The sequence below is a fragment of the Dipteris shenzhenensis genome, chromosome 22 (assembly GCF_047967505.1).
Source record: "Dipteris shenzhenensis isolate YYH24624 ecotype China chromosome 22, Dip_SZ_1.0, whole genome shotgun sequence".
Taxonomy (NCBI): domain Eukaryota; kingdom Viridiplantae; phylum Streptophyta; class Polypodiopsida; order Gleicheniales; family Dipteridaceae; genus Dipteris; species Dipteris shenzhenensis.
Genome location: NC_141617.1, coordinates 47,840,016 through 47,861,777, shown reverse-complemented (window position 1 = coordinate 47,861,777; position 21,762 = coordinate 47,840,016). Strand labels below are relative to the sequence as shown.

Here is a 21,762-nt window from a genome sequence, read left to right as displayed (position 1 = left end):
GTGCACACAAGCGTGTGCATGTACATCTGAGAGAGAGAGAGAGAGAGAGAGACTAGCACGATAGCCAAACTTACTTGGAGTTTAATCAATGAGACCATATCAATCTGCCGCCCCAAAAGTTTGTAGTGTTGCACATTATCAATACAAATCTGCAAAATCCTTGAGTAAGCAGTGAGCATTATTATCTAGCTACATAAGGGACCCAACATTTGAGAAAAGAGATCGGCTAGCTACTTTAAATATGCAGTGAAAGGATTCGTCGTGTGTTAGCTTTCACAAAGCTTTTATAAAGCTATCTCTATGACAAACCCAAAACTAAGAATAAAGCTTTGATGCTTCCATCACGTTCTAATTAAGAGGAGAAGGTCATGAATGTAGCACAAAAAATATATCCTCCCCAAGCTTCCATAACAGTTCTAAAAGGGTATTTGCTTCATTAAGATAAGAATGTGATGAATCTAGCACAAAAATATTACCTCCCCATTTCCAAGAGATGTTTCATTCTCTCGAACAGTATATTCTCCAATTCTCCCTTCACTAAAAACCTATTTCACAAGAACAATGTTAGCTCTCCATAAAGAAAAATCAAAATAGTAAACAATAAGAATGATACGCAATCTTATGATAAAGAAACAATGTGATGGAAAATAAATTACCATTAAAACGAGCTAGGAGAGAAAACAATCCTTTTCATTCTTGAAAATGGTCTAACAAAACTAACAAAGACAAGGCCAAAAAACTCAACTTTGAGTGGTAGAGAGGAAATTAGGAGAAGTATGCATGTGTATATGTGTGCGTGCGTGCATGTAGGTGCTAGGGTGGGGTGGGAGTCCAATGTAAGAAAGAAAGAAAAAATTAATAACATCTTTGAAATGGCAAAGTGGTTTATGAGACTGAAAAATATATAATCATGTGGTACCATCCCTCATGAGTAAGAGAACTAGGGATGCCCATTGCAAATCTAAAGAACCAAGATAGAATACACTAGTATAATACTACAACTGTATATTGAATATGTGAACACCATTACAAATGAGAAAAGCATTCTGGGGACATTCATAGGATCCCATCAAGTGTTTGATGCATTCAATGATCCATTACTAGTGTTCTTTGCTTAGATGGCATTGAAAAGCTTCTTGGCATCATGCATCGTGACACTTCTTGGCAAAATCGTCCATGATATTCTCACTAAATGGACTCTAGCTGTAAGAAAATTGCAATATGTAGCTATTGGGACCCACATCTTGTATCTTGCCTCATGAGTTTGTCCCTCTACCTCCTGGTCTTCAAGACCAAAAGGATGCAAAGCACTCTTGGTAATTAGTTCAGTCTCTTGTGACAATGAGACCCCATGAGAACAAGCAGTGGTATCAGCCCCAAATCTCATAGAATTTATGGCCTTTCATCAGCCCCAAATCTCATAGAATTTAAGGCCTTTCATCACGTGGTCCTCAATCTCCACCTCTCTTATAAAATATACATGTTGTATGATCCCATCAACCGATAGGTCATAATCTCTAGAGATGTGATTTTTGATGAAGAATCAGAATGAAAAACATTAAATACACAGAAGATTGTTACACCGATTACTCAGTCACCTACAAAGAAGGTTGATGTATAAGAACAAGAATTGCCAAAGAATCCTCCAAAAGAGCAGCAACTTAAACGATCTACTAGAAAAAGCAGACAACCAACCAGAGTGACATATGCTCAGAAAGTTAAAGCAATTCATATTGAAACACCATTATGCTCTTATGACTACCATCATGGCTACTGAAGAGCCAATATACTTTGAGGATGCAGTTCATAAGCCCGAATGGCAAACTACTATGAATGAAGAGATGGAAGCTTTCTACAAAACAAAACTTCGGATTTATGTGACCTTTCACAAGGAAAGAAGGCAATTGCTAACAAATGGGTTTACAAAAGTAAAGTACAATAAAGATGGAAGCATTGAAAGATACAAAGCTAGACTAATTGCAAAAGATTTGCATAGCAATATGGTCAAGATTATGATGAAACTTATGCTCTAGCAACAAAGATGGGTTCCATAAGATTTTTTATATCACTAGCGACACTCAGCAGATGGAATGTGTACCAACTAGATGAACAAAAAGCTTTTCTCGATGGTTATCCTAGACGAGGAAGTCTACATGCAACAACCAATAGGATATGTTGAACCAGGAAGAGAGAATCACGTTTGCCATCTCAAGAAAAGTCTCTACGGCTTAAAGCAAGCACCCAGAAGTTGGTATAGTAGAATTGACAAGTACTTTGCTATCCATGACACATCAAGTTTGATGCAGATCATACTCTCTACTACAAAGTTCAAGGGGAAGACATTACTATTGCACTTTATTATCAAGATGATCTAATTGTGACAGGAAGCAATGAGAGCTTCATCCATAAGTCGACACAAGACTTATTTCCAGAGTTCGACATGAAAGATCTTAGACTTATGCACTATTGTCTTGGAATTGAGTTCTGGAAAGACTCAGACATCACCTTTATGAGCTAACAGAAATATGTGAATAGTTTCCTAAAGAAGTTTCATATGACAGATTGCAAGCACTTCCATGGAGCAAAGTTTGAAACTTACAAAAGATCCAAAAAAGCCTACAGCTAATGACAAGCACTATCGGAAGCTCATCGGATCTCTTATATATTCGCCTATCACATAGATACTTGTTTTGCAATAAGTTCACTCACACAATTTATGGCAAATCCAAAACAATCTCATTGGAATGCAGCCAAGAGAGCCTTGAGATACATCAAAGATACAAGATTTTATTTTCCCCCAAAAAAGATCACTTCATTAAGTATGATTGAAAACCGCAAGAGCAAGCTCTAATGTGGAAGTACAACATGCCATGCATGAGAAGAAAATGAATAGGTCAAAAAGAGCTAACAAAAATCGAAGGTGGAGGCTGAAAATGCCACCTCAACCCTGAAGAAGACTCGGAGAACAAGGGAGATCCTCTCCAAAATCTAAAGAAGGTAGTCCTTCTGGCAGTAGCTGCTCTGGAGGATCCCTGCATGCTCGACCAGATGGCCATCAGAGTATGTATGATATCAGTTCATATATTGGCCATAGACTAGAAGGGATGAACTTGTGAACCCTTCATCGCCTCCGTACATCTGGCCCTCCATATATGCCATGCTGTAATGCTAGCCAGAATCTCCCATGATGTGTCTACCGAGGCATGAGCAGCTGTGAAAGGAGTGAAAGGAACATCCTAAAGGGAACACGAGTCCACAGAGTGTCATCGTATAATGAAGGCTGAATCTAAGCCATGTCCCTCCAAAAACACCGGAGGGCCAGTGAGAGAGAACCATGCCACTGATCCCCAGGTCATGAAGAAGGGTGCTCTATGAAAAATACAAAGAATCCTAGCAACACCCTTCCAAATCGTAATCGCCTGTCTACACTCCCAAAGGCAATGCTGAGCTGACTCAACTGTTGGGTGGCATCGAGGACAAGTAGGGTCCGGCTTGAACCTCGATCTCCACAGGTTCACTACAATCCCTCCATGAATAGAAAGCCAAAAGAAAAGAGTGATCTTTCTATTCCTGAGGGATTTCTAGAGCCTCCTCCAAAAGTTCCTCTACATCTCTGCAGGAATCCCAAAAGAATCCCAATGTGGAGCTCTGGAAAGTCGGCAACCTCTATTGCTAAGCTAAAGTCTCCTAGCATTTTTGACTATGTAACAAAAGAAGGGGATGCTCTTCTTTTTTTTTTTCAAGAAAATTACTTGATTGAGTATGATTGAAAACTGCGAGAGCAAGATCAAATGCGGGAATACATCATGCTATGCATGAGGAAAAAGAAAACAGCTCAAAAGGAGCTAATAAAAATCCAAGGCAGAGGCCGAAAATGCCACCTCGTCCTTGAAGGAGACTCAGAGAAGAAAGGAGATCCTCTCCAAACTCTGAAAAAAGTTAACTCTCCTAGCAGTGGCTGCTCTAGAGAATCCTTGTATGCTCGCCCAGATGGCTATCAGTGTGTACTGTATCAGTCCAAATACTGGCCATAGTCTGAGAGGAGTGAATCTCGGTACCCTCCATCGCCTTTGTACATCTGCCTCTCCAAATATGCCAAGCTGCAATGCTAGCCAGAATCTCCCATGATGTGTCTACTGAGGCATGAGCAGCTCTAAAAGGAGTAAAGGAAACATCTTGGAGGGAACAAGACTCCACAGAGTGCCGCCGTACAATGAAAGATCTGGATCAAGTCCCTCAAAGAACACCTAGGGGCCAATAAGAGATAACCATGCTACTAAACCCCAAGTCATATAGAAAGGTGTTGCATGAAAGATGCTGAAAATCCTAGCAACACCTTTCCAGATCATCCTCGCCTGTTTGCACTCCCAAAGGCAATGCTGTACTGACTCAATTGCTAAGGGTGATGCTCTTCTCTCGCTGCCCTTCGTCAATCCATTCCCATTCTCCAGGGTCCCACTGCAAGAACCTAATGGGGGAACCACCATACAACCAGAGTCACCAAGACCCAAGTGCCAAGAGAAGAGGGTCGGGATCAACATACCACAGTGAATCCGTGCCCCACTCCATGTAACTTGCAATCCTAACATGTTGGAAGGTAACCTCCAAAGAATATCACCTAAAGATCAGAGAAGTCTGCCTCCCGACTGAACATCAAAGACCAGGGTCTTCTCAATTGCATCCTGCAAGGCTATGACCTATAAGGGAATACCCGTCCTCGTGAAAGACCCCAACCAAGAGGACTTTGTGATTGGCATATCATTTGTATATATCCACTCTGTTGGTATGGCTATCTCTATGTGCTGCATCCTGACTACTCTCCCTCTGAGATGGCTAACAGAAGTGAGTCTCTGATCTTCTGGAAGCTGCCTAAACTCCTTCCAGACATGTACTATAGAAGCAGGTCCCCTCTCCCATCTAGACCATTGTAGAAGTGAGTCTTCGATCCTCTGGAAGCTGCCTAAACGCCTTCCAAGCACCTACAATAGAAGCAGGTCCCCTCTCCCATCTAGACCACTACATGTAATGTGACACTCCCAGTGATCTGCCATGCTCATCCAATATCGAGTCATTCCACATGATTGGCTGCCTGTCTATCTCTTCTCGAGAGGAGGGTGGAACTCTCCAAAAAGTGTTTCTGAAGCTGCCCCAAGCTTTCATATTGGTAGCCACGAGAGGGGAAGAGGGAGATCTAAGATGGACTAAAGTAAAAATTCATCTAGAGCTGTCCATCCAATCTCCCCCATGGGATGGTATGCAAGACTGAATGCTGCGTAAGAAAAAATCCTTCCAAGGTTCCTGTCCAGGCATCAGTCCTTGTACTACGAACTTGCAGAGCAAGGCCATACATTGCAAGTTCGGATCAATAATATTGAGGCCTCCTTCCCCTGTGGGGAGAATCAGAGTCTCCCAAGCCACCTTGCCACAACATCTAAGGTGTCATCTAACCCACTCCAAAGGAAATTCTTGATAGGTCTCATGATTTGAGCGATACAACCTCTAGATCTACACCAGCATGAGCAAATGAACCACGCAGTAGCCAATAGTACCTGGTTCACAACCAACCACCCTGGATGCGAGGTCAAGTCTGGCGAAACTCCAAAAAATGAGTTTTCTCCTTATACTCTCCAACACGGGAGCAAACTACTGTGCTGGAGAGATTCCCAACCTGACCTAGCATCCTAAGTACTATGAATACCACCTTCCCTACCTCGTTTTTTGTCCGAGGGCATTTCAACCATGTTGAAATCACCCCCAATGATCCAAGACAGTGCAATGCAAGACCAAGAAAGCAGATCCTTCCAAAGAAGGACACGGTCCCCTCTAGAATTGGGGGTGTAGAGGTTCAAGAGGCTAACCTTACAGCCACCAATCAAAAGGATGATTCACTGAGCTCTAGAGGGGACTATGATCCCGTGTCCAATCACGAAGGGAAGCATCGAAGAAGAGACGGAAATGTAAGAGCCTCCCCTTGTGCCCAACGCGGGTGACTAAAAAGTATGTCCTGATAGAAGCTTACCAGACTTGGCACAATCTGTGTTCCTGGATCATAAGAATATCAATGGGTCCACCAATAACACCTGGATGAAGCTGGTCATGAATCAGTTGCCTTTGACGGCGATAAGGTACACCTCCGAGGCCTTGACTATTCCAACTAACAATCTTCATCGGCTAGAGGAGACGGCCGGATGAAAAACCCTACCCGACCTGGTAGCGGACACAACTCTCTCTTTGGAAAAAATCCTCCTCTCATGTGGAGGAAAGTCAACTGGAGAAAGCACTCCCACACCTGTAGCAGGGGAAGCTCTATCCCCAGTAATCTCAACGACCTGCTCCCCAAAAGTAGAGGGTACAAACTCCTCCTCTATCTCAAACTCTACCATGTCAGCCAAAACCGCGAAAGAATTCATGTATGATGCATCTGGCACAAGAGTACGTAAGACCCCTGTAGATAGCGTAGTGGGAGCAATAACCCCCTTGCCTCTGTCAATAGATGTGGAAGGGAGAGCAGAGGAGGAAGAGGGCTGCTGGCGGAGCCAAGACTGAACTCTAGCATTTTCAGCAAGTAAGGCACGAGAGTCAGCAATGATCTGATCCAAGGGTGGGAGCTCCTTCCCACGAATAACTCGGGATATAGGAGCAACCTCATCAATCTCCTTCCTGTTAACAGCTGGGGAGATAGGAGCAACCTCATCAACACAAGAAACAAGGACATGAATATCTCCTGCCTGTAGTCAAGTGTCTGTGGCACCAACAGTAATCTCATGAAGCGTAACTAGCTCACCAACTCTGATTGGCAATGAACGAGAGACGATTGGAGCAGGACGTGCTGAAGGTCATGGACGCGCTGAAGAAGAAGGACCAGAACGAGAAGCCAAAGGTCCTGGGCGTGAAGTAGAAGGTCCAGCAGCGCGGGTAGCAGGATGTGCAGTGGGTCGTGAGGTAGGTCCATGGGGCGCTGCACCCGTGGACCTTTTAGGCCTTTTCTTCTTCCTTGGGTAATCTCTGGTGAAGTGCCCACGGGTCCTACAAATCCTGCACTAATCCTCTCTCCCTGCAATCTCGACTCTTTGTCTGAAGAAAGAGCCATCCGGATGTTGAAGCATAATGTAGGGTCAGAGACAGTGACCTTAACCCGTGGTTCCCCATCCGACCTGACTACCTTTGCTACCGAAGAAGGCATCCCAGAGAGAGAGGGAATCTCAGTGACCAACCCGAAAGCGGCTCTAATGGAGTGTAGGAGTCAATGGTACTGAGGAAGGCCGGGGAGTTTGATAAAAAGTGAACTCGTCCGGCTGTCCTTCTCCACAGGGTCAAACCCCAATGAGAAAGGTGTCAAAAAGATCCTCCTAGAGCTCAATGCTAAAGGACTAGCCTGAAGCATAGTACTTGCTGCATCCGGGGAGGCAAAAACAACATGAAAAAAAACTCGACCAAGGAGACGAACATCCGTGAGGTGCTCTGCGAGGTTTCCAGGTAATACGACGAGCATCCAGTCCCTGGCATGTAACCTGGAGGGGTGGGACCCGTGGATGCGAGCAAAGAGTGAAGTGGAACTCTCCTGCTCAGTGTCTTTCCTGAACTGTTGCAACTCGTCTTTCGAAAACATGACGTTTTTTGTGGCCGATGGAAGTGGGCCAGGATTGACTGAGGGCTGAACCACCGTCAATTTGAATGAGAAAGCCGACTCGAACACAATGAAGCTCCGTCCGCTCTACTTGCGCACGAGGAAGGCGGGCGACGATGAATGGAGCAAGAAGAGGCTCCAAAGCGGGGTGAAGACGGAAGACAAGGCAAGGGGGGAGACAGGATGGGAGGTAGGAGGGCGGAAAAGGAGGTGGTGTAGGGGAGGAGGGGGGTAGATGCGGGAAAGGGGGCAGGAAGGAAGTTAGGCAGGGGGTGGGATAGGGACGAGGTAGAGGCAGAATGGGGGGTGGAGGTAGGCTTTGGGAGAAAGACGGGATGGGGTGGTGGGGAAGGGGAGGGATGGGGGGGTAGGGAAGGGGAGGGATGGGGGCGGGGTAGAGGTGGGGGTAGGGGACGGGATCAGGGCTGGGAGGAGGGTGGGTGGAGGGCCGGGGGAGAGGGTGGGTAGGGGCGCGGGGGGTAGAAGGGCGGGGAAGGGCAGCAAGGGAGGGAGGGAGGGAAAGGGGGCTGCCAGGGAGGGAGAGGGAGGAGGGGAGAGGGAGGGGAAGAGGAGGGAGGGCTGTGAGGGAGGGAGGGCTACAAGAGAGGAGCAGGGAGGAGCAGGCTCAGTGAAAAAAATGATACAAGACAATTTGGAATAGAATACAGAGGAAGTCATCCAAGGTTGCATAGGTACTGTGATAGTGAGTATGCAAGAGATCATGAGATTAGGAGATCTATACAAGGATATGCATTTTTCCTTGGTCAAGGTGCTATATCTTAGTTGTCAAACAAGCAACCAATTGTTTCTTTGTCTTCACTCACAACAAGTGCATGTGAGGCTACATGGCTGAGAAGATTATTGTCAAAAACATATTACTTTGATGATTCAAAGCCAACAACAATATACTGTGATAATCAATCAGCTCAAGCATTAGCCAAGAATCCAGTATATCACTCAAGGACAAAGCACATTGATGTCAGAGAGCACTTAATCAAAGAAATAGTGTTACTTGGTGACATCAAATTGCAACATTGTGACAGCAAAGAGAATGTTGCAGATATCTTTACCAAACCACTTGGGAAGGAGCTTTTTGAGAAACACCGACAAGCTCTTGGTTTGACGCAGAGGAAAGACATTCCCATTAAAGAGGTGTGATGGAATGTAATGTTCAATCCTCCTTCCATTCCCCATAATCATCATCTTGCGGAAAGGCCTACTTCATGATGTTAGTCTTGTGGGAAGGTGTTTAGGATTCATCTCAACAACATCTGTTATCGTATGTGCATAGCACTAACATATAGAGTGCTAAAAGGCACAAGGGTTGGAAACCCTAACCCTAACCCTAAAGTAGTTTGTATATATTCATTATTTTCAACTAATCTAGTGTACAGCTAGCTATTTGTAGTATGCTCTCTAGCTGTGCCCTCTCTCCTCATCTCCACTCTTCTCCTCTCCCTCTCCAGATTTGTTCATCCTACTTCATGATGTTGATCTTGCGAGAAGATGTTCGTTAGGTCGTGGCGTAGAGCTTGCTGGGCTGTTGTAGTAGCTCGTCTGCTACTAGCTTGTTGTAGTTGAAGCTGTTGTTTAGGTCCACTGGTGTTGCTATCCTAAATCGATTGTGTGTTGGTCTGAGGTGATATAGATTGATGGCATTGGGCGCTGTGTGTCGACATTCGTTTGACTTTTGCTTGTAGGTTAAGCGCGTTGGAGTTACGTGCATCTGTTGTCGCTTTTGCTACTGGAACTTCATTTGAGTATATTTTTTTGCTTACCGTGAGTCCTTGCATAGGTGGTTAGCTAGGCTTGTGTTTGTTGATGCTAACTTTGTTGTGATCCTTGAAGAGCATGGCACCATGTGCTACTCGTGTTGATGTAGCCGATGTTCGCACAATGGTTCTAACTGTTGGTTGCTGCGTTTCTTGCTTGATTTGGTTGTGTGCTTGTAGGTAGGCCGTAGTTGTAGCGAGTCGATGCTGTTACTACCATTTTGGCGCTGTTGTTGTAGGTCGTTGTTGCTAAAGGTTGTCTTACTTTGATTGTTGCTTGTAGCTTTTGTTTCAGATGGCCACGTTTGTAGATGCTAGGTGTGTGGATGCTTTGCTTGTTGTAGTAGAGAGCCTTAGCTAGAGCAAGTCGAGGCTCTAGAATAGTAACTCACACTCACAGAACTCTCTCTCTCAATAGGCTCTCACAAGAAGATATATGAAACTTAGTTAATCTGAATCTCTTAGTGAATCAATTGGACTCCTATCTCTCTCTCTTTTCATTTCTCGCTGAGAGTAGAGACTCTCTTCCTCAATCACTAGGATGAAATGAGCTCACAAACACTCGAGAGAGAACGGAAATCTCTTAAGCATGAACACCTCTCGATGAACGAAAATGGACGGAAATTTCTCTCATCAACAGAATGAAAGAATGAACCCTCAAGAACTTTTAATCTCTCAATCTCTCTCGCACTCTCACAAGGATGGCGCCTCAGCTAAAGGTACAACCATGCTATGATACCATGAACAAACATGGAGAGGGAGCGGAGAAGAGTGGAGATGAGGAGAGAGGGCATAACTAGAGAGCACACCACAAATAGCTATTTGTAAACATTACTTGAAAATAATGAATATATACAAATCCCTTTAGGGTTAGGGTTTCCAACCCTTGTGCCTTTTAGCACTCTACGTCTTACTGCTATGCAACTATAATAACACATGATGGGATGAATCCTCAACACCTCCACCATAGGAAAGTATACCCATAATGTCAGAATACTTGATCCTTGTGTAGCAAGGCTCTATGTATCCTCCTTGCCGTATCTAAGTAGAGAATACAAGAATTCATAGTCCAATAGTACTCAGTCTTTTCATCCTGAGATTAAGAAGTTTCCTTTCAATACAACTGTCCTCCAAGTGAGTCATCACTCCGAGATAGCCCAGCTTAATTGAATGAGTGACGTAGCCATGTCGTCAGGTAAACTAGTCTTCTTGTACTCAACTGAATGATATCCCTTGGATTTCATGAACCACCAGTTAACCAACCTCACACTGCTCATGTTACTATCGCCAAAGCGAAGTGACAAGCCATTTAACATGGCCAATTAGTCAAAGAATAACTAATGATTCACACATTTATCCACCAAATGGATGATAGGTCAATATGTGAATAGCAAGGGATATAGCAACAATTGGGTACTAGACTGGACCCAATGAAGTCCCTTTGGTCACACGCAAGTGTAGAATTTTGCTAGGATCTGTGCTCCATAAAGATAAGGAAAAATCGCCCAGTTGAGAAATTGATTCAGGCTCTCCGGACATCTCAGCCTGCTGCTACTCCCCGCTCCTCTTGCTGCCCTCCCCTCGACTACCCTCCTTGTTGCCCCCTCCCTCCCTACCTGCTGCCCCTCCCCTTCCCCTCTCCTCCCCTCTCCTTCCCCCTCCGCTGCTGCTATGCTACCCCCCCGCGCTGCTGCTGCACTACCACCCCCCACGCTGCTGCCTGCGCTGCCCCCCACCCGCTGCTGCCTGCGCTGCCCCCCCACGCTGCTGCCTCCGCTGCCCCCACCCCCGCTGCTGCTCCCACGCCCCCCCTCCCCCCCCACCCCGTGCTGCTGCTTGCACCTCCCCCCTCTCCTCCTCTCCCCCCCTCCTTCTCTCCTCCCCTCCCTCTCTCCTCTTCACTCCTTCCCCTCTCCTCCTGCTGTCCCTTTCCCTTCTCTCCCTTGCTGCCCTCCCTCTCCCCCCTTCCAACTCCCCCCTTCTTCAGACTTGCTCTCTCTCCTCTCTCCCTCCTTCCTTCACCCTCTCCCTTCAGGTGTACCCCCGTTTTTTGGGGGTCTCCTGGGCATCAGGAAAGCGGACTGAGTTTTTTTTTTGTGTGTCTGAGTCGGCCTTCCTCACCTCGATTGACGAATGGGCACCCATTCAGTCAATCTGCTACCGCACACACCGGCCGTGAGAACCGTCACATTTTCAAAAGACGAGCTGCAGCATTGCAAAAGGACTTGGAGAATGAGTGTTCCACGACTCCTTTCGCACGCATCTTTGGTTCACACCCCTCCAAATCATAGGCTAGAGTAGGCTAGAGATTGGATGCTTGCGGTGCTTCCCCAGGAGCTCACCCCCCACCTTAAGGATGTTTGTTTGTTGGGATGAGGTTTCTTTCAGGTGTGCCTAGATTCCCTGGACGTCATGAGAGACTTGCTACAGGCTAGGTTTCTATTTCTAGGCTACAGGAGGATTTTTGTGTTTCTCTTTCAACTGGGCTTTGACCCAGTTGAAGAGGACAAGTAGGGAGTTTCTGTTTTCACTAGGTTCCCTGGTCTCCCCTCAATTTATCACCGGCTTCTTTCAGTTATAGGCGAGAGGTTTGGTGTGGTAGCAGAGATCCCCCCTCTTCCTGGCGAGCCCTCTTTGGCTGCTGAGGTGGTCAGGATGGATGGGGTACCCAGGGTTAGGGTCATTGTCCAGGACCCTAATATTTCAGATAACCACATCATGCTACAGCGACCCGATGGGTCTTTCTTCCGCCAGACTTCTTGTGAATCACCAGATAGAAAGAATTCATATGCTTAGCACAAATCCACACTATTTCTGATTTAGCATGCATAACGATATTCCAGTGATGCAATGGAAACACTACTCAGTGACAAAATTGTTATACGCTAGTAGCAACCGATTACTGTACCAAATGGGTGGCGGCTTGAGCTTTGCGAGACAACACCGCAAATTCTATTGCAAAGTGCCTCTACCGAGATATGTTCACCCTATTTGGTTGCCCAATCGAGCTGGTCAGCAACAGGGGTATCCACTTTATTGGCAGGACCAGTGCAGGATTTGCAGATCCTCGGGACACTTCGCCAGAGATTGCCCAAAGAACAAAAAGAGGCCCAGAAAGCAACCAGCATGTACTAGCTTACGACAGAGAGCAGGAGAAGGACCTACCGCTCCACAAGCACCGCCTCAGACATGAGCTCCCCCTCCTCCTAGAGTTGCTGCTCGAGTCCCTCCTGCACCCCGCACCACCTCCATGGTGGATTAGGCCCTCTACTTCACATCATACTTCCACCGCTTCGGAGGCATCCCCCTTGGAGCCTCGAGAGGCTAACGCCTTGGAGCCTAGTGTTCAAGAGCCTTCTTCCACTCCACCCCAGGATCAGGCTGTACCTCCCTCAGCAGCCCAGGTTGTTGGCACCTCGTCCGTAGCACTTCTTGATCAAGACCCAGTGTGTATCATAGAATGAAGAGATCCTCATACACTAGCCTCTCCGAACAGAGATCAGAGATCACTCATCCACAAGAATGTAACAGTAGCAATACACCATAACAATGCAACAGGCAAGCTTGTAGCTCTAGCCTCTCTCCTTCTCACTCTCAATCCCCGATTGGGTACTAGACTGGACCCAATGAAGTCCCTTTGGTCACACGCAAGTGTAGAAGTTTGCTAGGATCTGTGCTCCATAAAGATAGGGAAAAATCGCCCAGTTGAGAAATTGATCCAGGCTCTCCGGACATCTCAGCCTGCTGTTGCTCCCCACTCCTCTTGCTGCCCTCCCCTCGACTACCCTCCTTGTTGCCCCCTCCCTCCCCTCCCTCCCTACCTGCTGCCCCTCCCCTTTCCCTCTCCTCCCCTCTCCTTCCCCCTCTGCTGCTGCTGTGCTACCCCCCCCCGCGCTGCTGCTGCACTACCCCCCCCGCGCTGCTGCCTGCGCTGCCCCCCACCCGCTGCTGCCTGCGCTACCCCCCCGCGCTGCTGCCTCCGCTGCCCCCACCCCCGCTGCTGCTCCCACGCCCCCCCTCCCCCCCCGCCCCGTGCTGCTGCTTGCACCTCCCCCCCCCCCCTCTCCTCCTCTCCCCCCCTCCTTCTCTCCTCCCCTCCCTCTCTCCTCTTCACTCCTTCCCCTCTCCTCCTACTGTCCCTTTCCCTTCTCTCCCTTGCTGCCCTCCCTCTCCCCCCTTCCAACTCCCCCCTTCTTCAGACTTGCTCTCTCTCCTCTCTCCCTCCTTCCTTCACCCTCTCCCTTCAGGTGTACCCCCGTTTTTTGGGGGTCTCCTGGGCATCAGGAAAGCGGACGGAGTTCTTTTTTTGTGTGTTTGAGTCGGCCTTCCTCACCTCGATTGACGAATGGGCACCCATTCAGTCAATCCGTTACCACACACACCGGCCGCGAGAATCGTCACATTTTCAAAAGACGAGCTGCAGCATTGCAAAAGGACTTGGAGAATGAGTGTTCCACGACTCCTTTCGCACGCATCTTTGGTTCACACCCCTCCAAATCATAGGCTAGAGTAGGCTAGAGATTGGATGCTTGCGGTGCTTCCCCAGGAGCTCACCCCCCACCTTAAGGATGTTTGTTTGTTGGGATGAGGTTTCTTTCAGGTGTGCCTAGATTCCCTGGACGTCATGAGAGACTTGCTACAGGCTAGGTTTCTATTTCTAGGCTACAGGAGGATTTTTGTGTTTCTCTTTCAACTGGGCTTTGACCCAGTTGAAGAGGACAAGTAGGGAGTTTCTGTTTTCACTAGGTTCCCTGGTCTCCCCTCAATTTATCACCGGCTTCTTTCAGTTATAGGCGAGAGGTTTGGTGTGGTAGCAGAGATCCCCCCTCTTCCTGGCGAGCCCTCTTTGGCTGCTGAGGTGGTCAGGATGGATGGGGTACCCAGGGTTAGGGTCATTGTCCAGGACCCTAATATTTCAGATAACCACATCATGCTACAGCGACCCGATGGGTCTTTCTTCCGCCAGACTTCTTGTGAATCACCAGATAGAAAGAATTCATATGCTTAGCACAAATCCACACTATTTCTGATTTAGCATGCATAACGATATTCCAGTGATGCAATGGAAACACTACTCAGTGACAAAATTGTTATACGCTAGTAGCAACCGATTACTGTACCAAATGGGTGGCGGCTTGAGCTTTGCGAGACAACACCGCAAATTCTATTGCAAAGTGCCTCTACCGAGATATGTTCACCCTATTTGGTTGCCCAATCGAGCTGGTCAGCAACAGGGGTATCCACTTTATTGGCAGGACCAGTGCAGGATTTGCAGATCCTCGGGACACTTCGCCAGAGATTGCCCAAAGAACAAAAAGAGGCCCAGAAAGCAACCAGCATGTACTAGCTTACGACAGAGAGCAGGAGAAGGACCTACCGCTCCACAAGCACCGCCTCAGACATGAGCTCCCCCTCCTCCTAGAGTTGCTGCTCGAGTCCCTCCTGCACCCCGCACCACCTCCATGGTGGATTAGGCCCTCTACTTCACATCATACTTCCACCGCTTCGGAGGCATCCCCCTTGGAGCCTCGAGAGGCTAACGCCTTGGAGCCTAGTGTTCAAGAGCCTTCTTCCACTCCACCCCAGGATCAGGCTGTACCTCCCTCAGCAGCCCAGGTTGTTGGCACCTCGTCCGTAGCACTTCTTGATCAAGACCCAGTACAGGTGCCTCCTTCCGTGGATAGAGGGAAGGGGGTCTAACATTCTCTCCCTGCTTCGGTAGGAATCCTTCGGACCCCCTCTCCACGACTGGCTCAACGGAACTCCTTTTCCGCTCTTAAGGACCTCTCTGACCTCCTAGATTATGATTTTGTACCTTCCACTTTCGGGGAGCCAGTTATCGGCATCCCTATTGAGAGATCTTTCTCTCTCACCTGTGGACTTTCCTCCCCTTGGACCTCGTGTGTATGGTAGGAGGTCAGCTCCGGTGGAGGGTCCTTTTTCTGCCACTAGGTCGGGTAAGGTATTCCAACCCACTTCCTCCCACCGATGAGGATAGCCAGATGGAATATACAGGGATTGGGTGCATCCCTCATCGCCGTCGCAGACAGCTGATCAGGAATCAGTCATCCACGTGTATCAGGTGGTTCCTTAGACATTCTTTTTCTTTAGGAACCCAAACTAGATGCCAGAGATTGCTCCAAGTCAGGTAAGCTGTTTTCAGGTCAGACTTTTTGGCTTCCGGCCTTGGGTACCAGAGGAGGTACATGCATATCAGTTTCAAATTCTATTCTCCCTCTGGTCATTGGACACGGTACCATCACCCCCTCCACGGCCCAGTGGATTTTACTTTTGATTGACCGACGTAAGGTTGGTTTCCTCAACCTCTACGCTCAGAAGAACAGAGGGGACTGTGTTCTTTTTTAGAAAGAGTTGCTCTCGTGAGCTGACATTACAGATTCGTGGATTATTGGAGGTGACTTCAACATAATTGAGGCACCATCCGATAAGCAAGGGGGGAGAGAAGGTCGTATTCATTCCCTCAAGAGAGCAGCTTGGGATGCCTTCTTGTTCAAGTTCTGTGGCAGAGATGTTTGGTTAGATGATGCATTTCATATTCTTAGTCACTTTTGTTTTCATGGTCGAACCGTAGGGTGCAGATGCCTATCCATGCTCGGATTGACAGATTCTATGGGGATGACTGGGCTCTTGATAGAGAGGGAACGGTTTGCATTGCACCTGGTGTTTCCACCTCCGACTATTTTCTGGTAGTTTTATCTATCTCAGAGCCCCATCTGAGAGGACGGTCTCATAGTATCAGGATCCCCGATGCCTTATACACAGATGAGACTCTCACAGAGGCAGTCTTGGAGATCTGGGTTTCTCACTTGCAAGGGGGGTGGCCGATCCTTGACATGTGGCCACAGCACTTGCCAATATCAGCGACTCTTATCACTCTGTCACTAGTGCTTGGTGAGGTGTGATACTCAGGTGGGAGATTGGTATCCGTCGGCAGTTGGCATCCTTGCAAAAGGAGGAGTAGAGACGACCATCAGATGCTTGGATATAGGAGCGTCTTGTTGCAGCAAGGGCTCACTTGCAGACATTGCTTGATCAGAGAGCAGAGTATGCCTTTCATGCACGGGAGTCCTTTTGGATACAGGTGGGAGGGAGAGTCAATAAACACTCTTTCTCTACACTTGGTCCCAGACATAGTAGAGAGAGTGTCAGGCAGCTTATTGACTCGTCATCTTCGTCTGCATCATCACTAGTGGCGGATGCCACCCAACTGGCATGATCCTTCGATTGTTGTTGAGCAAGCTTCTGGTAACACCTGTCCTCCATATGACTGAGCTTGTTGCAGTAAGTGCACTTGAATGGCTTGAATGTCTTTCCTCGTGCTGGTGGAGTCGATGGCCTAGATCTCCATTTGCTGGTGTAGGCAAGTGCCTGTGTAGTATCTGCTGCTGAATAGGATGGAGATTCTTTGTTGCGGCGATCCTTTTCAAGCAAAAGAGAACCCATATCTTTGAATGCAGTCGATGCAATGCGAAGTACTTCAAGGGCATTCTCAAAGGTGGGTTGGGGGGGGGGGGGGGGGGGGCATGGGGAGTGGGATGGGGGGGGGGGCATTGGGTGGAGGGGGGGGTGGGGGGGGGTACGCGACATGCGCGCAAGGGGGGGCGCATGGGGTTGGGGGGGGGGCATGGAGCGTGGGGGGGGCATGGGGGTGGGGGTGGGGGGGCATGGGGAGTGGGAGGGGGGGGGGGGGGGGGGGGGGGGGGGGGGGGCGGCATGGGGGGGTGGGGTGGGGGTGGGGGGGGGTACGCGACATGCGCGCAAGGGGGGGGGGGCATGGGGTGTGGGGGGGGGGGGGGGGGGGGGGGGGGCATGGGGAGTGGGAAGGGGGGGGGGGGGGGCATGGGCGGTGGGGGTGGGGGTGGGGAGGGTACGCGACATGCGCGCAAGGGAGGGGGGGGGCATGGTGGGTTGGGGGGGGGGGGCGGGGGTGGGGGGTACGCGACATGCGCGCAAGGGGGGAAGGGGGGGGGGGGGCATGGGGTGTGGGGGAGGGGGGGGGGGGGTGGCATGGGGAGTGGGACGGGGGCACGACGCCGTCGGGTTGGAGGCTCGGCTACGCCGGTCGTCTTCGGACGCGCCTTAAGACCAGAAGCAGGGGCCGAGCCCCGCCGCCTCCACCTCACGGAGTAAGTAAAATAACGTTAAAAGTAGTGGTATTTCACTTGCGCCAGAAGCTCCCACTTATTCTACACCTCTCAAGTCATTTCACAAAGTCGGACTAGAGTCAAGCTCAACAGACGACACAAAGCTGTGATTCTCCTTCTAGATCTACCAGCGTCACATCGTCCGCAGGTCACAAAAAGATGTAGCTGAAGGAAGAAGAAGAGGAGTTAGCAGATCATGGCGTGGAGAAGAGAGCTCTAGATGGAATTGGAGAAGCCATTCCTCCAAGGGGAATGAGGAAGAGAAGCTTTAATGTTCTTGGAAGATGTCTAGCTCTGATACCATATGAAGATGCAAGACATGGAATGGAATGGGAAGTAAAAGCAAGACTAGGAAAGCATAATGGAAATGAAATAATGCGAGAAAGAAATATACAACTAAGCAAAGTACTTACATGATCAAGAAAGGCATGAGGCTTGATGAAAATGACAATGAAAGTACAATGCCTTTATAGGATAGGCACACACACTCTAAGTGTCAAATGTATATGGGATAAGTCCCATAGTGACACATGGCACTCTAGGATATAAAGTAGTATAGTACTACTCTAGAACACACTAAAAGTCACTCAAATTGACTCCATTTCCTAACAATAGCTATAGCTTTACATAATGTCCAAGTGTTCACTTATTTTATGACTTTCAAATATCCTTTTTTTTTTCCTTTAGCCATTGAATAGATCATGAAATTTTGAGCCAATCTTCTCCTTACAACTCCTCAGGCTGAGCAAAGAAAAAGTTATAACCCCTTTTTTATAGACCCTCCAAGAGTATTCCACCAGAGGAATATGTTTGAAGAGCTTGCTCCAACCATATTCCACCAGCAAAATACCCTTGAAGGGCCTACAAAGAAAGGGTCATAACTTTTTCCCCTTAGCTCCAATTGAGGAACCTTAAAAAGGAAAAATGTTCAAATTTTCATTATCTATTCAATGACGTGCTTAAAAATAAAATTTCAAGAGGTATTGAAAGACAAATTGGTAATTTCAAGAAGTATATGAGAGTTACAACCTCTCCCTAATGCATAATATGGTAGGGAAGGGTTCAGCATGGCCCACATTTCCTTAAAATTACTTTGGTTTGGAGAATTGGGAATATTTCCAAAATCCCTCCCTTGACTTTTCATATTTGATAATACAGTAGAGATGAATTTATGATGGACTATAATGGCTTTAGGCTGAGGGTTTTCAATCTCTCTTTCCTACTCATCTAAGGAAAATGGTAATATTGTTACGTGATACTTCAAATATGCGATTGCTAAACCAAAAGAAACTATTCTAAATCCCTTGAATTACCATACTCCTCAAAAGGAGTATGGTAATTGAAGGGGTTTATAAGAGTTTCTAGAGTGTTTATTATAAAATATTGTATATTCCTTTGAGAAATATACTAGCATGATTGGTGTCAAAAATTATCACTTGGACTTTTTGCTTGTGGCTTTTTACTCAAAAATAGTGCACATTTATTGATTTACACATGCACATCCACTAGCTTCTCTCAGAAGCATGTGTCTCATACTGAGATGAACACATCCAGAGGAAAACACACGTCCTTCTATGGTAATTGGACTGGGACTATATCCTAATTAGTCCAATCATGGATGTTACACTTGTTATGTAGCCGAGATAGCATGACCTCGGAAAGGTCGGTGGGTATTTTCTCTTAGATGACCGATTTTTGTATATTTTATGTGCGTAAACAAAAATGGTCAAGGGAAGTAACTGCCAAGGTCCTAGGTGAGGGTGTATTGCATCGACTAGATGGTTCTGAGTGCTAAGGCCTAGGTGCACCTAAATGTGTAAAAATGCCAAGGGGCAAATGTTTTAATTGTGCCCCAAGAGAGGGGTAAATGGTGTACCAAGCTAAAGGTCTAAAATGATGACATGTGGCAGGGGGAACCATCTAGGGAACTGAGGGCTTGTGGATAGGCATGAAGAAATAGAAATTACATATCTTTGACGGACATGCGATCCATGAGAGAGGCTGGGAGGAAAGACACGATGCCAGCGCCTGTGAATTAGCCTGTGATTCGACACAAGGAACAGAAAGTAGAATTTGAGCTTATCATTTGGTATCAGAGCTTTCAGGCTCGACGAGGGGATTCATACGAGTTGTGTATGAAGGAAGCACAGGGTGGCACGAACGGCCATCAAAAGACATAGGGAGCATGCATCTCACGACGCTGCCTGGGAGAAGGTGTGAAGCTCGAAGGACGACTTGCCCAAGAAGCGATCAGAGAATCATCGACTCAAAGCCACGCTAGAGGAATGCCGACAAGCTTTGCAAGAATTGCAAAGTGGGCAGCGTAACGCTGTGCAGAGTTCCTCTATTCCAAGAGATTTGCCTGATACGTCGGACGACCCTGAATTGTATGAACTGCTGAAGAGGAACGCGAATTCTGAAGGAGCTTCATACCGACGGATCTTCAATCGGGTCAAATATCAAAAGAGGATACATCGGTGAAAGCAGACCTCGAGGTAGTCACGCTGGTATCGCGTCGTGACTATTCTGCAGAGGTGGCTCGACGGCGCCTTCCGACACCTGCCTACGGGAACCTTACGCTCCTGCGACAATTTATAAGCCACGCATTTTTTTGTTTCGGTTGACGAGATCAAAAGGTGAATGTTGCGCATAAGCGGGTCCAGTTTTATTACAGGCCTTTCAATTACGTGGGCTAAATCGACGTCATAGTTACCAGACGCGCAAGCTTTGACGCTCTCAGTCTGGTTATGAGAATTTGGTGAAGGGGAGGAAGACTCGCTTACAAACATATCGATTATGTCATTGGAAATGGCAGTTACACTTGAGACCACTGCAATTTCAATTCCAAAGCTAGGCATATGACCGGCGCTGATGTAATATACTTCACTAGCTTTGGGGGGGGGGGGGGGGGGGGGAAGCTTTAGAGCTCAGGTCTTTATGCCTTAGTCGTGAACGTGGGCGAAACAACACCAGTGGTCACGTAACTAGCCCGTAGGCTGAGACTGATTTCGAAACAGAGACCAGGCTGATACGATTACCTGTAGAACAGTAGCTTTCTGATATTCAGTCAGCTGCGTGGGTTCAAATAACATCGACTACGTCTGAGAAAGAAGGGCGTCCAAATTCGAGCTACGTGGAGCTTTCGAGGGAGCAGTTCTTTTCCCTTCTATACAAATTTTCAATTTACAGTTTATTATTCCTGTACAGCAAAGGGGAATTTGAAGTGGGGAAAAAAAAAACTATTTTCCCTTTTGAAAGAATGGAGACAGAGGAACAAGATTCCAAGGTAAATCCCGGTGAATCTAGAGCGCGATCTATGCAAGAAGTGTCCCATCACACAACACCTACTCTGGTGGGTAGGATTTCTGTATTAGAAGATGCCTTACAACAGATCATGAACCAGCAGCTTCAAGTGAATGCTCATCAAAATGAAATTAGAGAGATGGTGCAAGCCTTGTCGGCTAGACCATCTAGAAATGAAAAGGGCAAAGCTCCAGCAGAGCCAGAGCCCAGTATACACTCGTCGGAACATGCGAAGGTCAAGGTACCTAATATTGCTAATTATAGACCGGAAAAGTACGCTGGTCGGATGACTCTGATGTGATCGAGGTTTGGTTGCAGAAGTGGGAAGAAGCCTTCGCCATTTGTGAAATCAGATCTGATCTAAAGAAAATCTGCGAGACTACTCACTTGTTTATTGAGGCAGCGGATAGGTGGTGGATCAAACAAAAAAAGATCAAGTTGTCCCTACCACCTGGGAAGGGTTTAAGGCTGAATTTAAGAAACACTTTCTTCCACCTGACGAAGAGTCCCAAGCTTGGGATGCTTACAGAAACCTTCGCCAGAGGAATTTGTCGGTGGCAGAGTACACTGACAAGTTCAGGGAATGTGTTATGAAAATAACAGACCCTCTCCCTATGTCGGTTCAGTTGAAAGACTATATGGAAGTTCGGGCTAAATATGTGACTACATTAGATGAGTCTATTGCAGTAGCCCTGAACTATGAGGATGCCAGAGGCAGACCTAGTGGGTTTGTGCAGGCAGGGACTCAGCATGAGTACTCGAGAAAAGGGAGATTTCAGAGGAAATGGACTTTTAAGACAAGTGTCTCGCAGCCAAGTGGCCAAACCAAGCAGGTGAAGCTGGTTGAGGGACCAGCAAAGACAAGTACCACCGTTGGGGTGAAAAGAAAAGTAAC

General features: G+C 47.5%; 1 protein-coding gene across 2 annotated transcripts in view; it reads right to left on the bottom strand.

Moving 5' to 3' along the window:
* The window catches only part of LOC147888207 (Nuclear transport factor 2 (NTF2) family protein), a 64,205-nt gene that overhangs the window by 26,627 nt on the left and 15,816 nt on the right, over window positions 1-21,762 (bottom strand). The window contains exons 5-6 of one of the 2 annotated variants that reach the window (XM_087393703.1): window positions 477-545; window positions 75-149 (exon numbers count right to left, since the gene is read on the bottom strand). In XM_087393703.1, coding sequence (XP_087249829.1) covers window positions 75-149; window positions 477-545 — 144 coding nt within the window. The remainder of the gene's footprint in view (window positions 1-74; window positions 150-476; window positions 546-21,762) is intronic. The other variant, XM_087393704.1, reaches the window with a different exon arrangement.